At 41.1% G+C, this 19,585-nt stretch overlaps 2 protein-coding genes across 2 annotated transcripts in view; one reads left to right on the top strand and one right to left on the bottom strand.

The window, feature by feature from the left end:
• KCNK5 (potassium two pore domain channel subfamily K member 5) overlaps positions 1-19,585 on the bottom strand; it is a 369,979-nt gene that overhangs the window by 183,928 nt on the left and 166,466 nt on the right. The window lies entirely within an intron of this gene.
• Positions 8,794-19,585, top strand: part of GLP1R (glucagon like peptide 1 receptor) — a 73,882-nt gene continuing 63,090 nt past the window's right edge. The window contains exons 1-3 of the mRNA XM_065735720.1: positions 8,794-8,973; positions 9,906-10,018; positions 10,594-10,717. Of these exons, the coding sequence (XP_065591792.1) occupies positions 8,794-8,973; positions 9,906-10,018; positions 10,594-10,717 (417 nt within the window). The remainder of the gene's footprint in view (positions 8,974-9,905; positions 10,019-10,593; positions 10,718-19,585) is intronic.

Here is a 19,585-nt window from a genome sequence, read left to right as displayed (position 1 = left end):
AATCCTGAGTTGCCTTTGCAAATGCTGAAATACTGTGGGCCCAAATTGAAACTCCCAAGTACCAATTAGCTCAGCTGTCATCCTGAGCAAAGAGCCTGCCCACCTGATGATAAATGCTGAGCAGTCCTATTGATTCAAACCACTGTCCCCCAAAAAGGCCTTGATTTTTGTTACAGGTCAACAGGCAGTCTTAGCACTAGTAAATGCTGTTCATACTAACCTTGCTCCTCAACACTGACCTGAAAACTGTGTTCAGCAGATGGCACTGCCAAAGTCCTGAAAGAAGCAGCATTTCATGAAGACTGCCTTGGAACTAGTGTAAGTGCACTGGGTCTTAAAGGGTTTTCAGTGACACCTGATCTTTGTAAAAGCTTCCTTGCCCCAAATCATTTATTATTGTTTGCAAGTCTTTTAATTGGCGATGGACTTAGTACTGGAGAAAATAACAGAAGTTCTTGTTTGGAGTATAGAATGTTTTAGCTCATATCCAGAGCCATCACAACAGCTTTATTTATTCATTCCTAAAATGTCTTTACTGGTCTGGCCTCTCAGCTTCATTACAATGTGGAAACTGTGTAACTGTAGAAGGTGAACATTGCCACATCTATACCTGAAAGTCTGTATGGGAAAATATAGGCAAATGTGCGAGTTAATAATGTCTTCATACATTTAACAGAAGAGGATTTCATTCTCCAAACTGCATAATATCAAGGTAGAGGTAAATAATGTATCATTCCTCTTGACTAATTCATATATCGCATTAGGTTCTTGACAGCTGTTTATCTGATTCCATTCACCCCTGCACATATTCTGTGTGCCCACCTGGCATTTTGTTCTATCAATATGTTTCTCACAGTTGACATAATCTGTAGGAATTCAAGATCTCAGTACATGACCTTTCACTCCCAGAAATGCTCTGTACGTACAGAACAAGCTTTAAAATTCCTAAATTAACCTTGACATGTTTTTTCTTCAAGTTACTTCCTGATCTTTTTTTATGTGCATTTGCTAGTCAAGATATTTCTGTTTCAGTACTGAAATGGTATTGTGCTGCCTGAATTGACAAAGGCAAGAATACTATATCAGCAAAATACAAATATTTAACAGATAATTAAAATGAACAGGAAAAAAACAAACAACCACAAACCAACTGGAATAAAAAAAACCAACAACAACAACAAAAACCCACCAATACTACACACAGGTGGAAAAAGGGCCTAACTCATGAACACGAGTGAGAGTGAGTAGAAAAATTACTCCAGAATGAGTTTAAAGGGCATTTCCATCGTCTTCATCAGATTCTTTCTGTGTTCATTGGAGCTGTTTTGCTGAAAGCTTTTTTTACCCTCTGATTTTCAGAGGTAAATTCAAACAGGTGAGATGAGGTAAGGCTTTATTTCCCATTACGTTAGAGCAGAAATGTTAATGAGTATTCTTCAATCTACCAGTTAACGTCATTTTTCACAGAAGTATTCTGAGGCAATGATTCACAAGAGATCTGAAGTATGGATGTATGGTAAGCTTTTATATAACAGTGGGTAAAACTACTGAAAACTATGAAATATAATTTGAAAATGAAGGGGATTAGAGGAAAGAGGTTGCAGAATCATTAAGTTTGGAAAAGACTTCTAAGATCATCTTGTCCAACCGTCCACCTATTACCAGTATTACTCACTAACCATGTCCCTCAGTGGCACAACTACCTTCTTCTTAAACATCTCTAAGCACGGTGACTCCACCACCTTTTTGGACAGCATCACTGCTCTTTCTGAGAAAAAACTCTTCCTAATATCCAACCCAAACCTCTCCTGGTGCAACTGATGACCATGACCTCTTATCCTATCACTGCTACCTGGCAGAAGAGGCTGACCCATGCCTTGCTACAATCACCTTCCAGGGAGTTGCAGAGAGCAATAAGGTCTCCCCTGAGCCTTCTTTTTAAACTGAACAATCCCAGCTGCTCCTTATAAGACCTGTGTTCTATATGCTTTCTTCTCAGGCTGCCATATCTCACAAAACCTCTGATTGGGCATGAGCTTGTTCTGAAAGGATTTCAGCTAAACTTTCATTTAAAAGATTTATTATTTTCATAGAAACATTTTTCTTCTATTTCTGCCTTAAGATTCTGGTTGCTTGTAACTAAAATTTGTTCAGAGATTCAGAATGTTCACTTTCAAGGTGAAATATTTTATGGAAACACCTAGGATTTTCTTGATCAGTTTGGTAATTTAATTTCATGCTGATAACATCTATTTTTACTATTGAGTTCAGTATTATTTTTTGATAGGCTGAAAGAACATTTACAGTAGTATATAACTCCATTAATGCATGTAAAAAAATAATAATATGTAATGACAAGTGTACAGAATGTGCACACTGCAATTTTAAGTATACTGATGTTTCTGCTGGTTTCTTGTCGTATTTTTGTCTTGTTTGATTTTAATGTTGGAATATAATGGGATGATTATGGTAAGTCTCTGGATCAGTTTTCTTAGAAGCATCTGATAATGTGCTCCAGGGGCAGACATCATGCAGCCTAAAATGAGCATTTTAAGATGTTCTATGTGTGTCTGCATCACACAGGCAGGGTATTCTGGAGGCAAATCTAGCTTTATAAAAGCCAAAAGAGATGCTTTTTCTAGCACTTAACTCTTCTTTCAGAATACAAGAGTTACATGCAGAGGTTAACTCTGAAAAATTCAGTATAAATTTCTTTTTTAAATTTTGCAATAGTCCACTATAAAGGTCAAATCCAGAAACAGACTTCAGGAATAGAAATACTATGAGTCTCTACATAGCAGAGGTCAGGATGGGGAAAAAACAACTGATAACATATGCAATACTTTTCTGCCTCTATTTCTACTAAAATTTCTAATTTACTATGGGAATGCTAGTGAAGTCCTTGGGGATATCTGTACGGTTTCTGATTGACTATATTCATTCAATAAAGGGAAAGAGAAGGCTCTGAGGTGACCTAATGGTGGCCTTTCAGTATCTAAGGAGGGGGGGAGGAAGGGGGGGGCTATAAAAAAGAAGGGGATGTACTCTTCAGCAGGGTTTTGTTGTGATATAACAAGGGAAAATGATTTTAAACTGAAAGGAGAAGGGAAGATTTAGATTAGATCTAAGGAAGACGTTTTTTACAGGAGGGGCATGAGACACTGGTACAGGCAGCCCAGAAAGGTGGTGGATGCCCCATACCTGGAGACATTCAAGGTCAGGCTGGACAAGGCTCTGAGCACCTTATGGAGCTGTAGGTGTCTCTGTTCATTGCAGGAGGACTGGAAGGGACCCTTAAACTCAAATGATTCTGCTGTATTGACTAACCAGTCATTCCTCCTATAAACATTTCTATTTGACATTCACATTAGTTAAGTGGCTGTTCGAGAGGTTCGCTAATTAAAACTCCTCTAAATTTTAATTTTTTTTTGAAGTAGCTACCTCACCACCAAAGCAAAATGTCTGTGAACAGATACTGAAAGGTAGAATTACTATGTGCCCAAAAATTGCCCAGATGATTGTCCTTCCTCCTTGATTTGCGAGAAGGTGCTGTACAGTGATGGAAATGAATGACATATGGGACCACCTTCTTTTACTGGGGATGTTTATTATGTGAAAAGCTATGTCCTCAAAAGATACTGTGGTTAACAGTTTATGATCTCCTTAATGGACATGGGAGAACAAAACATAAAATTCAAGAGAAAAGAAGATATATTTCAGCATAAACGGCCATTCATCCCAGAGAAAAGTTTTAGTCTGTATATTTACTATATAGACAGTACTTATGGTAGCCATGATAGTACATAGGAAACCCATAAAGTCAATTTCCCATCTCATTCATTCATCCAGGGAATACTTCTAAATCAAGACTGCTAGACTATAAGATATCATCTCTCTTTCTCAACGGACATATCCTGCACACCTTCAAAAGGATTTTTGTCTCCAGAAATCTATCAGATTTTGCAGACAAGCTACTAAATGCTTGTCTCAGTGTTTGGGCAGCCTTCTTCTGTTGAAATCCAGGTCCTCTCTGCTCAGCATCTTACAGCTGAGAAGACATCATCCCTGCCTCTTTAGGAAAGACCAGCATTCTGAAGATTGTACAAAGCATGCATCAAAACATAAAAGGCTATTTTCCTTTTTTGTATCAAAGTTTTCCCTTGTTGAGAGAAAATATTGAAAGGTATAATTTCCAGACAAAATTGATCTTCACTTCAGATGTTTTAGCTTTTATTGAGCTTGCAAAGACCCAAACTGACAATTCCTCTTAGCAGGAAAAAAATAAGATGAACCCAAACATGCCCCTTGCTGCTACATGCTACTGCTACAAACCAAAGGACTAAGCAGCCAGCAGCTTTTCAGACACACAGCCAATGCTTACATTGCATTAAATGCTGTACAGAATAGCATCTCCCTCCATTCTTTGTGTAAAACTGGAGTTTAGATAAAGCACCAAATTCTTCATGTCTCAGCAACCTCAGCAACTTCCAATATACGTAAGGTAGAAAGAATTAATGGAAGGAAAAAGAAGTTACAAAAGTCCTATACTTCAAGTAGCATTTGTAATCCTTCCTCTACAAAACAAAAGAAAACTAACAGAAGTGCTGGACAATGCTTTCTCAACTCATTGTGCTGTATTTTTCAAACTGAAAGAATCTCAGCTCCATCTGATGTTAGATAGCATCGTTTTAATGTTTCTTTTAACTCTCTATTTTGAGATTACCTTTCTCTACACAGACAGAAGATTAAGTTAGAGTTTAGGACTGAAAAAAACACTAATTGATACAACAAAATCCAATAGATCCTGATTTTAGAGACAGCTTTCATCATTATCTACTCCTCCCAAGAGGACTTGAATTTGCTGGACAAATACCTATCTATCTCTAAGAAAATAACCTTTATATATCACAGTGATTAAAGTCAATAGGATTTCTTTCAGTCCTCTGAAAAAGGTCATAGTTTTGTAATGGACATAATAAAAACTTACCTGCATAGAGTTAACTCTTGAGTAAAGTCAGTCAACATTTCTTCTGTCACAGTCCCTTTTTCATTGCATCCTCCTCTCGAAGAGGAACAGGGCTCTAAGAACAAGTAAATTGCCAGAGAATATCTTGCTTGGTTTTCTGGTGTTTGTGTTGGTTTACTGAGAGCAGATGCAAAAAGCATAGTCTTCAGATGCCAGAGGGTAAGACCAGTAAGCACATCCAAATTGAGTCAGGTGTTGGACTTCAGATATTAACTTGGGCCAGGGTCTTCCCTTGGACTTCCAGGGAAGTAAAACTATCAGAAATTGTAGCAAATATTTTGTTTTCTTAGTTGTGTTTCTCAGCAATTTAATATTTCAAATTTTCCCTCTGTTTGCTTCCTTTGAGGCTCTGATAACTGCAGATAACAGAAATGTAGATTTCTTCAGAAGTTTTTCATATCTATGTGTAATTTGGTTTAGCTGTGACAAAGTAGGTGAGGTTTTCCCTGCCTCATTATCTTCATCCCATTGAGGCAAACATTAGGTAAGGGCTTGAACCTTTTAAATCCAGGGGATCACAGGTTTCAGTAAAATCACAGAGTCTCCTCTTTAGACTTGGCCACAATTAATCTTAGTTCTTTGCTCCTCACTGTTCCCTAATTCTTAAGCAATGTCTGAGGTGGAAATGATGCAGTGATACTCTGATAGTAACAGAGCACCTCTTTTACTCGGACAGTGAAAAATGAATCTCAGTGAATAACATCAAAACCATTCTGTGAGGCACCAGGAATTTCAACTAACTTGAGGTGTAATTTTTTATTAATTATTTTTTTTCCCGTTTTTTTTTGTTTTCTCTCACTTTAGAACAGTTGAAAGAAATCTCATTTTAGGCTTCAGGCAACAAATGGCAAGTTCTGCCTAAAGCTGGCTGCTGAAGCATACCTGCTGTGCTGGCGATTCACATGCTAAGTAACTTCATGAACCCACAGCGTCAGCGCTGTGATCAGTTACATTCCTAAAGCATCAGTCTGGCTGTGATGCATTTGAAATTAATACGCATCATTAATAGCTAATTTCTATTCCAGTAGTATCTAACAGAACAATCTGAAATCTTTACCCGTTTTCAGTTCAGTTGAGATTTCCTGCTAAACCGGGGAGGCATTGTATTCTTTCTTCTGCCAGATGCTGGTGCATAATCTCACTGCATGTATATGAGTTAGCGTAGGTTTTGCCTTATAGGTCAGCACAAAGTGCCAATGGTGCCAATCGAAAGAGCTCCTTTTGCCGAGTTGCACTTCCTACTGCTGATTGGGGCTGACCTGTACCTTGACTTCAATTTAGAAAATTAGCTCCGATATTAGAGAAAACTTCTTAGAAAGAATGGTGAGGGGCTGGGAGGTGGTGGAGTCACCGTCCCTGGAGGTGTTCAAGAACCACGTGGATGTGGCGCTGAGGGACACGGTGGGGATGGGCCGCACGGTGGGATGAGGTGATCTTAGAGGCCTTTTCCAACTCTTAACGCTTCTGTGATTCTGAAAATTCCCGATGTAAACGGGTAACGGCATCTGCTGTTACTACAAAGTAATCAAACTTCACGTTGGAAGCACGAGGACCGCCTCGCCACCCGAACCTGGACGAAATCTGCTTCTCCAAACCGAAGTCGAGAGGTGCTGGCGAAGGCGCTTTCCTTCCCGCTCCTTTCCTTCCCCGAAGCGCCCCGGGCCGCACCTGGGCTGGGCCGGCCCCGGTCCCGCCTCCGCCGCCGCTACAAAAGCGGCCGCCGGGGCTCCGCCGGGAGCGGGCTGCTCGCTCCGCCGGGCCCCGCGGACGGGGCCTGCCCCTGCTATGCCCGTCGCTCCGGCCGTGCCCCTCGCCCTGCTGCTGGCAGTCGCGGGCAGAGCCGCCCCCGCCAGGCGGGTGAGTGTGCGGGGCTGGGGCCGTGGGAGTCCCGGGTTGGTGGGGGGGGCGCGCTCTGGTACGGGCGGCTCCGCGGGGCCGACTCCGCGCTCGGGCGCGGCGGGAGGGGTCCGCGCGGGGGTCCGCTGCGGAGCTGCGGTTGGGAGGAGGCGGGAAGCGAGGGCGCCGCTCGCCGCTGCCGTGCCGCGATCCTCAAGGTAACTCTTCCTATCGACCACGGGGAATAGCGCGCTCGCGTGTGCTGCCAACGAAACGTAGCAGCCAGAGGCGCGGAGAGGGGTCGTGGAGGTGAGCCCTTGAGCAAAGGGAATGGATGCGGTCGGAGCGTATGGGGGAAGCCCCTTCCTTGATGGCTTAGTTTTGCTAGGTCTGCGTGCTGCCTCGCTGAAGCGCTGGTCAAGTCTTTCTCGTGTTTTCTCCTGCAGAATCCACGTGAAACAACCGAGGCTGTTGGGTCTTCCTCTACCCTTATGGGTGCCGGGCTGCTGCCTGGAGGAGCCTCGAGCGAAGGGGTGGGCAGGGAGAGAAACAGGCGGTGGGCTGCGGGGATGGAGGGGTCGGTGGGGCTGATGGAGCTGTGGGCTGCTCAGATCTCCCATCTGCTGAAAGTTTGAGGCTACAGATTTATACAGAGCACCGTGAAGAGCAAAATCTGGTTATTTCTCAGCTGTGCTGAAGTCAGGAGGGTTGTTGCGGGTATTGATTTCTGGGGTTTTTGGTTGTCTTGTGCCTTCTTCCTTCCTGATGTTAGGGCCCTGTAAGAGGATCAATAGGCACAAACTGCACCTGTCAGGGATTTTCACCGTGAAGATGGTCGAACTGTGAAACAGGGGCCGGTAGAGGCTGGGGAACCCCCTGTCCTTGGAAGTGTTTTCTGTTTGCTCGGGCAGTGAGCAGCCTGAGCTACTGTCAGGAATAGCTTGGCTGTTGGCTGAACCAAATGACTTCCTAAAGTATCTTCCACTCTGATTACCCTGGGATGGTGTTAGGGATGGAGATCAGTACTGCTTCCAGTAGGAATGTGTTACCTTCCAGGTTGTGTGGCTGCAGTCAGGATGCGCTGGGAGGGGAAGCAGGGAGGTGTTGGTGTTCGCAGGGCACGCTAGTGGTGAGGCCCCTGGAGGCAGGGGAACAGGGTGAAGTATCTGCGCTAACAAAGGGGCTCCTCTGGCTGTGTGTAGAGCTGGGGGAAAGGAAGAGAGGAAAGGAGTTCCTCTGATCTCAACACTGTGATTGCCCTCTGACTTCATTTTTACAATACACTGACTGCTTTTATATCCTCTTCTGACACTAGAGGGTCTTATCTGACAACTTGTCTAGAGCAGTGATCATGCCTGATATATGCTGAAAAAATGTGCAAAACACTGTGCTTGATGCTAAGTATACAGAAGCATGGCACTTCTGCCATGTCTTTTTTTTTTTTTCTCCCCTAGGTTCAGTTCAGAATGTAAAGAGAATATCTAAATTCTGAATTGCACTGCTTAGGCGGGAGCAGATTGTTATCACTTAAATTTTACTGCTGGCTGTGAGTTTTCTAGTTTAAGGGGATATGACAATTATGAGAGGAAAGTAGAATAATGTCATAGGGAGTTGGAGACACAATACTTGATTGGTGATCTGACTGCTGTTTTATGTGGAACTTCTCCCTCCTTCCACAGCTCCTCAAACAGCTGAGAAGGGGAAAAGCAAGAAAGAGAAAGAAGATGAGGAATCTGAAGATGTATGTAGAAATAAAAAAAAATTGAGAGTCTGGAGTTCAAGTCTGTTCTGGAAACTTGGAATAATTTTAAACGAGGGATGACTGGAAATTGCTTAATAAGTGTCTAGATCTTTCTTGATTTACTGCACTGAAGGCAGTAAAATGATCAAGAACTGGTAGCACACAGCTGCACTGCAGGATGTTATTCCTCATGACAAGCATTGTGTCCTCCCCTTGCTCACCGTTGAGCAGCGGTGTCCTGCTGCTGGCGGATCTGACACAGCCTCTTGCTGGTTCCCCACCGTCTGGCTGTACCCTGGGGCTGGATTTCAGATCGCAGTTTTCTATGCAGTACTTAGCTCAAAGCTTTGTTGAGATACTCTCGATGAAAGTAATTTAAATATCAGTGAAGCACGGACAGGAATTGTGCCACAGTTCTTGACTGGCAGTTCTGTTCTTCAAACTGCCTGCAGTGCTTTTGTTCCTCATGCTAAAATGTGATTAGCACAGGCTCCTGGGAGGTACAGTGACATTCAGCAGAAGGGTTGCAGATCTCTTGCTGTCCTCAGCTCTTATTTCTGAGGTTCTTTTCTTTGGAAATAGACAAGTGTCAATACTGACTTGGATACTTATGCTAATAAGATTGGATGTTTGTAAATGTGCATGTTGTTGGCACTCTGTTCTCTTTGGGTTGTTTAGGCTTGTTCAGTTACAGCCCCTAATCTGCTCTCCTATAGTCACTGTGACTTCTTAGGTTGTAGACATTAAATGCTTGTGGTGTTCCATCTGCTTTCTCACCCTTAAGAAGACTGTCAGTGCTGCCTTGAGATCTGCAGCCTCCACTTCTTTACTCAGTTGTCTATGACCAGGTTGCTCTCTGTGAAGGTTCAGCTTTGAGTCTTGGTCAGCCTTGATGAAAGGGTGCTGTTTGGGGATAGTTCAATGTATTTTGTTGTCCTTTTGGCCTGGGCAGCACTGAGATCCTTGTATGCTTCAGTGTCCCAGCATGAGCTTGCAGGGCAATGGTTGTTCTGACTTGTTTTCTGTTGCACACCCTAACGCTGAGCTAACTGAGCTGAGGCTCCTGGTCAGTTGTGTCCTGTAGACTTGTTCCTTAGGAGTCATTATGGTGGGAAGAGTGGCTTTAGAGCTTGGCTGGGAAACAGGTGGAGAAGTGTTCTGGAAATGTATGTCTTCATGTAGATGCTAGCAAGGAGAGCTGAGGCAAGTCTTAATGAGTTGAGTTTTCTCCTGGGCAACAACCCCTCTGTACTTAGACTGACTGCAAGTCAGGGGTCTCTTTTTTGTTTTCTTCCTCCCCAGATCTCATGTAGTGCTAGTTCACTTTGTTGCCTGAACACTCAAAATCAAAATGTTCTAGACAAGTCTGAGCTTATTGATGCTCTGCCCCTTACTAGCAGCACGTACTGGCAGTGGTATAGAAAGCAATTGAGAAACGGGTGATCGAACAAGGTCTGACACTGTGCCACCTTACTGTAGCTGTTACCGAAGGGCACTTGGACAGCTTCTGGCTTATGGACTCATTTGCTGGGAACATGGCCAGATTTTTCACAAACTTTATGTGTGCAGGCATATCATGCCTGCATTAATATGGTGTAAGACTTTAAATCACTTAATAGTGCAGCAATCTAAATGAATGCAGTCTAAATTAGTGTCCCAAATGGTTGTTGAATAAAACTGTTATCTAGTCAGAAAGTAATGTGCTGTTTTTCCAGAAACAACTCTAATTTTTTTTTTGGAAACTCCATAAAGTTACTGTCATCATGCATAATAAAACCTAATGTTGTTGTACAGCAAATCTGATTATATAAACCAAGAAGATGTTTATAATATTGCTCCCTCTGTTATGGAGGGGAGCAAACAAACAACAACAAAAAAAAAAAACAACAAAACATTTCAGGCTTAGGGACTATAGGGAGTTAGATCACCAAAGGAAAGGCGGTATTAATGTAGCAAAACAATGTATTGACTCTTTGCATTTATTTTAAAGGTCTGATGTCTGGTCCATACAAGTTGAAGTTATTGGAAGATCTGTCAAATCTTTTGGCCTTTCCCCCTATGTCTGGTGTACCCTTCATCCAACTGGGCAGCAGACTGGAGCAACTGGGACAAAAGTATTTGAGGGGAAGTGTAGGCAAAATACAACTGAGTATGGTAGGATGCATTTTCTCTTCTGTGAGGAAAAAAACCATACTCTGGAGATAACAGAAGCAGCAGTGCAACTAAAACTCCTGCCTTCTAAAAGCTGCAGCTGTATATCTACAACAGAATTCAGTGAAACTGGGCCTGGTATGCAAAATATAAATGGTTGTCTGCCGGTTGTCAAACAGACTTTCTAATGTGTTATATCATCGCCTGTTCCTGTAGGCCTGTCACACTAAATTGAGCTTTAATTTGTTGTGTTGATTGATTCTCCATGACTTGAGAGGATGTACCAGCAGGAGCTGTTATCTCTGACATGATGGGGCCCTCACAAGTTTATATCTTGGAGCAGTCCTTTGAAAAACTGATTGTTTCCTTCTGTAGTGCTGTAGTAAAATTCTTGGAATTCAGCTTCTTTTATTAAAGGCTTTTGTATTTCTTTCTCTGTGGTTAATAGTACAAGTACTGGTTTACCAAGGCTGCTCAAATTTCCTTGTCGCAGTGCGTCAGTGCTGTTGGTTTGTGTCTTAACAAAAGTAACTTTACACAGTAGCAGACATGCCTTTGCTATGGAAAAAGTTGTCAGTAGATAAGAGACCTTTTATTTAAACCGTACAATGTTATTTTCTTGTGAGGCTGAATTAAAGCTTTGGGCAGGAGATCCTTTAATTAAAGCAAGTCTTCCAAACTGAACTACCAAAGGAAATAACAAATTTAATGTTGATGTTTGATGCTTCCTATCCGAAGAGGGATAGGGTCAGTGTCTAAGGATCTCCAGCCTGCCAAATGGAAGGTAGCCCATAAAAATATCAGTGCTGCATAGAAAATGCAGAAAACTTGGAAGTATGATTTGTTCATACAGATTTGCTGCTGGTAGCTGGATGTTTTTTTTTTCTATTTGGTTTGGTGTTAGAAACTGATATTTAGTAAATTGCAGCCACACTGGCCTATGATCAGCTGCAAAGAAGAGCAGAGATGTACAGACTGTATGCTGTACAGACTTAGTTGTACTGCCTACATCTTATTGCTGTTTCACAGTAATTGACTGTTAATGGATTGCCATCTGAGTGTACTGTCTGGTATTGACTACAGGTTTTCTTGAAATTGATTGCTTTTTGTTATTAGCTCAATCACTTGCCATCCTTTTCCTTAACTGTTCTAAGACAGCTTTACCAAATCCTGTAAGTTTGTCTTGTTCTTTGAGTTTGTCTGTGTTCTCCTGTTCAGCTCTTGCTTTGTCTCACTTATGCACTTGCCCTCCCAAACTCAAGTCTGCCTTTAACGTCTTCAAGATTGTTTTCAAAACATGCATTCTTGCACTAGTTGGTGTGTAGTTGTCTGCTGTCCCCTTCCTTGTTCTGTTGCCACTCCTATTCTCTTTTTTATGCAAGGAGAGAACGTAGTGGAAGCGAACCTACTTTCTGATTCTATCTTGGAAGTAGCTAACAGCCTATGTTGAAAAATAGTGTTTTGCAGCTGAGAATATGCTCTATCAAACAGCGTTACTGTGCTCTTTGTTGTAGTTTCACTTGTAATTAATAGGAGGGATTACTTGTAGAGCAACTCTTGTAGCCTATGATAATTCCACTGTACTCATTGCAGCCCAGGCACACCAAAAGACTGGACACCCATGGCTTAAGGCGTGTTGTCTGCTCACCCATTTGTACCTCTTTCATTGTTCAGTCTGATTTGTTTTTTCTCCTGCCTGCTGTGCCAAATGACACCGCTTTGTTCTTATTCTTTCCATGCAGTACTGTTCCTTCTGATTTGTTAGATCTAATGTCTTCAGGATAGTGGAACAGGTGTGTGCAGGGATGTATCTGCATGGGACAGTCTTTTATGTTTGTGTGTGTATGGTCTCTGAAATTCTGCTCTAAGAAACACAGTTCTGACTAGAGCACTTCAGTCTCCTCTCTGACATATATAGTTCTGGTGCTGCTCAGTACATCAGAAAATGAAGCCATATTGAAAAGCCTAGCTTCAGGTAAATCAAAACACTTGTGATGAACCTAAGTAGTCGGCCACTGAGAACTTTGCATGGAGTACATCTCTGATGTCTGAGAGAAGTTTATGGGAACAGCACTCACTGTCCTCGGCAGACAGTGTTTTTGTGGTAGCACAAGCAGTTTAGACTCTGACTTGTTCCTGCACATGGATGAACTGAATACAAACAGAAAGAAGCTAAGCTATCAGAAAACATATCTCCTGAGTGATGGGTGGGCTTTTGAGCGTATGCTGAGACAAGTTGCTGACATAGTAACAAGTTTACCACTCTGACTGCTGAACTTTTATACTCAAGGGAGTCCTACAACGCTCCTTCCTAAGGTGTATGGGATCTGTACCTCTTAAAAGCACACTCGAGTCATGTAGTATCAGTCTTTTCCGTTGAATTCTGCTAGCATCCAACTTGTACGTTTCTTTCCCATAGGGAACAACTGCCCCCTTTTTCCTAATATTTCTCTCCCCTTTCTGCTCTGTAGATATGAACACTGCATATGGTACTGAGTCTCCTAGATGCTGTATTCATCTATATGTTCTATTCCATTGTTAAGGCTGAAAAATGTTTCTTCTGATCAAAGTGTGTTATTTTGTGGCAGCGCAACTCTCTGCAGCCAGGTTGCAAAGAATTAGCTTTTAATATGTCCAGATTGTGAGTTAACTTTCTCTGAACCAGGGAAAGTGAATGGATAAATGCAAGTCTACTGTGGTATCTGAACACTGCTCAGAAAACAGGTCTTACTGGAGCGTATGATTGCACAGCAAGACTTTTGGGGCTACAAGGAGGGGTGGTGAGTAGAGATTTCCCATAACAGCTGCAAGTGTGAGTCAGTCCTCTAAGACTCTCCTAGAGCAAATAAATTGGAGGATTTACTTTGTTACCTTGATAGATGTTGAGCCCATCCTCCCAACTTTTCAGAAGTTACACTGATAAAACAAAACTCAACTTCCATAGCATTGATGAACGTTTGTTTTCTTTGAAATCTGCTGTAACTGTATGGTTAGTTGGGTGGGTAGCAGGAATCAGAGTATGGTATGTCCTTGCAATTCCAGGGGTCTCATCACTGAATCTTTCCAATTTTCAAGATGACATACTTTTTAACACCAAGAAGAAAGGACTAAGTTTGTGCTCCTCCAAATGTGGAGACCCTGTTCTTAAGCTAGTTGCTGTCTTTGAAGCCAGCTGTGCACAAAGCATACCCTCAAGTGCTTGTTGCATGGGTTGTGTGTTAGCAGGTGCCTTGGAGGGTGTTGCTAAAAATTGTGTTCCAGGCTACAGTTGACCTGTAAAGACAGATCTGTGGGGAGGAGCTGGAGACATTAACCTGGCTTTCCTTTTGGCTTTTGTCTTGCAGCCTTCTGCAGTAATCAGCACTTTCTTAGCTTTTGTTGTTTAATGAGAAATACATTGTATGCAGTGTCTGGGATTTTGCTTTCAGTGTTCCAGTAGATTGTTTGCTTTCCCCTGGGAATTAGACTCTACTTCAGATCTATGGCAAGGTCTATCCCTCTTCTGTCTTTGAGGGATGTTTCTGGACCAGTTGCCAGCTCTTGCAGGTGCTTTTGTACCTTCTGGGAGAGACTGTTGTGTTTGACATTTGAGGGCTTGGAGTATAAGGTTAGCTTCCGTATGTACAGAGGCTTCAGGCAACACAGTAGCCTCTCTATAGATCTTTCTGCAAGTGGCAAAGTGGTAACTTTGCCCCCCTGGCCTCTCTTGTGAGAGAGAGGAGCCTCAGAAGCTGCTGAAGAGTTGCTTTAAGAGTTGCAACATACAAGAAGTCTTGTATGTACTGAAACACTGACAAGCTTTGTAAAATGTCAGACCTTATTGTATGCTGCATTGAAAATGAAAAACAGGAAGCCTTCAAAGAGACTTGGTTTATATGTTACAGAATACCGTACTGAAGTTCATGAAATAAATTAATTGTACTTCTGATTTGGTCTCTGTGGTGTTTGAAGTCTGTTACTGTGAACCACGTGGGAGCAGAGGTGGAGTGGCTGTATGAGGTACCAGCCTGGTTTGGGAAGTCCAGAAGCCTGCTGCACTTCTAGCTGGCTGTGCCTCATCTACAGGCTGATCATTGTGTTGCGGGGACTTTACATCCTCAAAATTCATAGTCTGTCCTCTCTTGGATAGATAGAGGGAGAATCTGAGCTTCAACTTTTAATTTATTTTTCTTTTATGTTTCAGTAGGTGAAGTGAGGAAAAATTTCCAAGGCTTTAAGGGAACAGCTGACCTCCTATGCTCCAGTATAACTGGGGGTTGCTACTGCTGTTGTGGAAAAATCCAGACCCTTAAAAACCTATAAGTTCCAAATACTAAATCTGTGGAAACTATGGATATTAGTACAGATGCGTGGAGGTAACAAATAGCAGACACCTCCCTGTGTAACTTAATCAGTTATGCTCAGTTAGGTCAATCTTCATCATCTTCTTTCAGCCCTATTCCTCCCACATAAAAACATTTTGCTGTACAGTACTAGTTACACACAATGAATGAGGCTTTTTCCCCTGAGATGGGAAAACTTAAGGTGGAGCATTCAAACTGAATTATGTGATATAGATGCTGGTCTTAACTTTTGTCAGGTGGCTGCGGTGTTCTAATTTATTGGCCTTTTTGTTTACAATTTCTTAATTAAGGATTCATTGGGTACTGTTTGAAATGTACTGTTATAAGGATAACAAGATCTAATTCCTTTTAAACTTAGTGACTCGACAAGCAGTGCTCTCCGGAAAAGATTGACAGGAAATTATTATATGCTGTTTACAAGAAAAGGTGTTATAAGTTACACATCAAATAAATGAAATTGTATTTGTAGTGGACTTCTTTTAAAATCCTTCCTACCTATGGTTTCTGTAGAGGAAATATTAGGTGTTGCAGGAATGGTACAGAAGACACAGTCATAAAGGTGGTCAGAAACATCTTTCTTAAACAGTACTAGAGAAAGCTTCTAGTATTGAGATTGATGTACTTCAAGTTTACATCTCAGGGCTCCTGTATTATTTATTACTTGAATCTAGCTAACAGTTGACCAAGGAATGTTTTTAATTGTATCCATCTGGTTCCCTATGGACTTCCAGGGCCAACAAGCATTAGTTAAAGGATGAACTTCTGTAAGATAGGAAATATCTGAAGAATAACTCAGTATGCTCTGAGTTGGTTTGTTGCTCTTTGGGGATTAAGACACCTGCTGGTAGTGAATGATGCTGTTAAAGCTCTCCAGGGTAAGACTGATTCTTTTACTAATGAAATGAAAGGATGATAGAATGTTAGCTTTACAATCTGAACTCTTAATGTCTTTGCAGTAGTTGATATGGTTGTAAATCACAAGAAAGTAAACCATGTTTCTTAATTTCTAACTTGATCTGGTATCTGAGTGACATTGTGTCTTGAGGGTTGGAAGGTTGGAATGTAGCAAAGATTTATTAATTTGCCTGTATGATAAGACAGCATCTATGAGGATGGATCATTGAGCAGCCAAAGAATTTTTTTTGCACTTCCTAACTTGTCTTTCTACTTTTTTTTGCTGTTTATAGTGACCAATTGATGAGAAATAACAATGCACAAAAGCTTTCATCTTTCTTCTCACTCCTAAGTTCTTTCATGGTCCATCATCCTACATACTTAATTAACAGTGAGACTGGTATTGCTTTTCATCATTCGATGCTTTTGTTGAGGTTCAAATTTCTGCATATCTCCTGACAAGTGATTTATAGTCACTCAGGTGTTTTATGGGATCACAGTAGAGAGGAAACAATAGACAAACAGTTACTTAATCTCTTCCTCTACATATTCATTCTTGAGGAAATTGCTACAGTTGTAGATTTTTTTCTGTAAAAGAAACATAGTCAGTGCAGCTGTTTTTAGCTATGTTGTTTGGGGTTTTTTTTGTGCATGACAGACTTCTCAAATAGGAGAAGCGCGCTCATTGTTGAACCTTTATTGTGCTTTTCTAGGATATTCTTTCTTTAGCAAAAGAAGTGTGTATTACGGGCAAACACTATACAGGTCTGTTCAGCTCAGTTTGTTTTCAACAGCATAAACGATGCTTTTGTGTGAGAATGAGCAGGAAGAACCTGCCTTGAGCTACAAAGTGTAGTTGGGATCCTATTTGGGAACAAGGCCCTGAAGTCTGTACATGGGAAAGAAAGGAGGAGAAGATGGGTTACATTGTCCAGTGCTGCTGTAGTATTCCAGATTGGTCTGGATGATCAAATGAGATGTGCCAGCCCTGACAGTGATCTTTGGTGGCAAGGAGTCTACTCAATCTGGTATTTGTGACCCACTAAGCAGTTCTTGTTCTTTGTTTTGTCTCTCTCTGCTCTTGCAGGAAAAAAAACACTTGCCCCTTGAAATAGGGGATGGAATAATTGAATGAGAGCAGAAGCGAGTCAAGATTTGTTGTATAGGGACTGCAGAGATGCATACAAGGAAAATCCAGTTTGGGGCTTGTCTGCATTTTTTTTTTTTTTGTTTATTTTCCTGCTACTGAGCAGAAATACTTGGAGTATCAAATTTATCTCCTCAAAAAGAGAAAAATATTGAATTAAGTGATTAATGTTCTGTATGCATAATGGTTGAATAGCAAAATGAGTTGCTGTCTTGCATTCTGCATAGAGAATAAGAGTGGTTGTCACTCTCACCGTTGATAATGAGGTAGGCTAACTGTATGTATATATGCATAATGCAAAATGAAATCCATTCAGTAAGATGGTTCCTTTCCAAATACCTGCTTTGGAGAAGGGTGTTCGTAAATAGCTTTCTACAGTGTGTGCTTAAATTAACAAGTCTGGTGCTTAGATACTAATGTAGTAGGTGCCTTGGAAATATCTGTAATGGCTGTAGAAATCAGTTGAATGCTGAGTCCTCTCTCCTAGAATAAGGATTGAAGGACTATGCTTTTCTGAAGATTTTTTTTTTTTTGTTCCTATATAACTAATTTGGGGATAAGAGAGGAGAGGAAGATTTACAGCTGTATAATGAACAAATTGATAAATGAGAATATTTGTACTACTAAAATAGTATCTTTTTATAACCAGGCACTTAGTAAAGACTGACAGTTCATTACTGCACATACTACTTATTGGGTCTAAATGCTGACATACTGAGAGAACAAAACTAATGTAAAATGTTTTATAGTTCATGGGATTAGCTTTCTACTTGTTCAAGCTTCCAATAATCAGTTTTCTTCATGTGTGTGTCCCTTGCAAGCTCACTTTTTCAGGTTCAGAAACCTGCTTTTTACAGCTTTTGATCTTTGCAGTGTGCTATACCATTTCTGAAAATACTCTCTAGCTTATCTTCAGCAGAAGTACTTGCACACAGTTGTCTGTGACCTTGATTTTTGCCTAACTGCTTACAGCGATGCTTAAAATGAACTTTAAAGAAAATTCATACTTTCAAGCATTTCATAATAAATGTGTGCTTCAGAGGAGAGAGAATCTGTGTACAGATAACCAAGAGAAACTAGATTTCCAGTTAGTGTCTTGAGAGCTTGCATAAAAATCTTGAATTCCAACTGCTTTCTGCTGTCCACCCAGTACATCTGAGACAGTGATCTTTATGCTGATGCTACTCTGTGGCCTCTGCTTTTTGTTGTTGTTTTGGTTTTAATTTATAGCTGTTCTTACTCTTTAGTTTTCCCCTATTTTTGTCATGCTGGAAATATTTCCGGGGCTTGATCTTGCTCCAAATAAGCAGATTTATTACACTGTTCAAAGTGTCTGTATCCTGCTCGATGGACAGCTGGAATCAGCAAAAGAGTTTCTTGAAAGACAGCATGTGCAGCACAGAGAAATGAGAAGATCTTTTCGTAGCAAGACTGCAGCAAACTTGGAATGCTGTCAAGTATGGACTGACAGGCAGCTGACATGCAAATATTTGGCTTCAGTACCAGTGTGGGCTAACTGTTTTGCGCATGTTTTGCAGCTCTTGTCTTTCACTAGTTTTATGATGCAAAGTGGAAAAAAATGTACTCAAACAGTTAGGAGTGGAAAGTGCTTTGTTGTCAACTAAATCTTTCTCTTTAGGCTTAATTTCCCTCTCATTTGTCATTTCCTTCACCCTGGCGCCGCCTTAAATGTTTTCACCATTTCTTGTCCAAGTAATCTGACAAGGGAAATGTTCTGTGGGTTCTCTCTGTTGAAAGTTTTGGTAGAAATAAAGCAGACAAGCTGTCCAGTCTGCTTTGCATTTGTCCTGCTGCCCAGGCTGCTTCTCTCTAATGGGTTCCTCCAGAGAGCCTGTCCCAGCTCTGGACAGATTTGTTTTACTGTCCCCTGTGTGGTGAGTTACTGCTTTCTTTGGTTATGTTGTTTCTCTTCTTGATCTCCATAAAGTGAATCCTTCTTAACAACTCCTGATTTGAATGTGGCTTTTTAGGGTTTCCTTCTTGCGATGCTTGAAACGTTTGTTTTACGTGATAGACAATTTAGTGGGATTCTATTCTCAACTGGGTTTCAGTGATGTGTCTATTTCTTTTTGTGTTGTAAAGATAATAAGAGGGCCTTTTTAAAGTCTATAAAGCTAAAATGTTCTTTGTCTTTGAAAAAGGAGGTGTGAATTACGTAACTTTAATGAATTCACGACTCATTTGAAATTGTGTACAAAGAATGTCAAGAATAAGCCTTTATGCAAATCTTCCTGAATAAATCCTGGTTGCCATGAAAATAGAGAAGGATGTACCAAACAATAACCTGAAAGTGCAAGTTGTTGGAGCACAAGATTTTAGTATACCTGCTGTTTCTATGCTGACTTTAGCAATGGGCTTTTATGTAATTAAAGGTGACTTTCTTTTCATCTTAGTGCTTTCTTTCTACCTATGTCGAATCAAGTTTA

Source organism: Cyrtonyx montezumae, unplaced genomic scaffold (genome assembly GCF_038088225.1).
Source record: "Cyrtonyx montezumae isolate F1298 unplaced genomic scaffold, pur_monq_1.0 scaffold_0, whole genome shotgun sequence".
Taxonomy (NCBI): Eukaryota; Metazoa; Chordata; class Aves; order Galliformes; family Odontophoridae; genus Cyrtonyx; species Cyrtonyx montezumae.
Note: the sequence above shows the minus strand (reverse complement) of the source record. Positions and strands in the feature narration are given on the sequence as shown.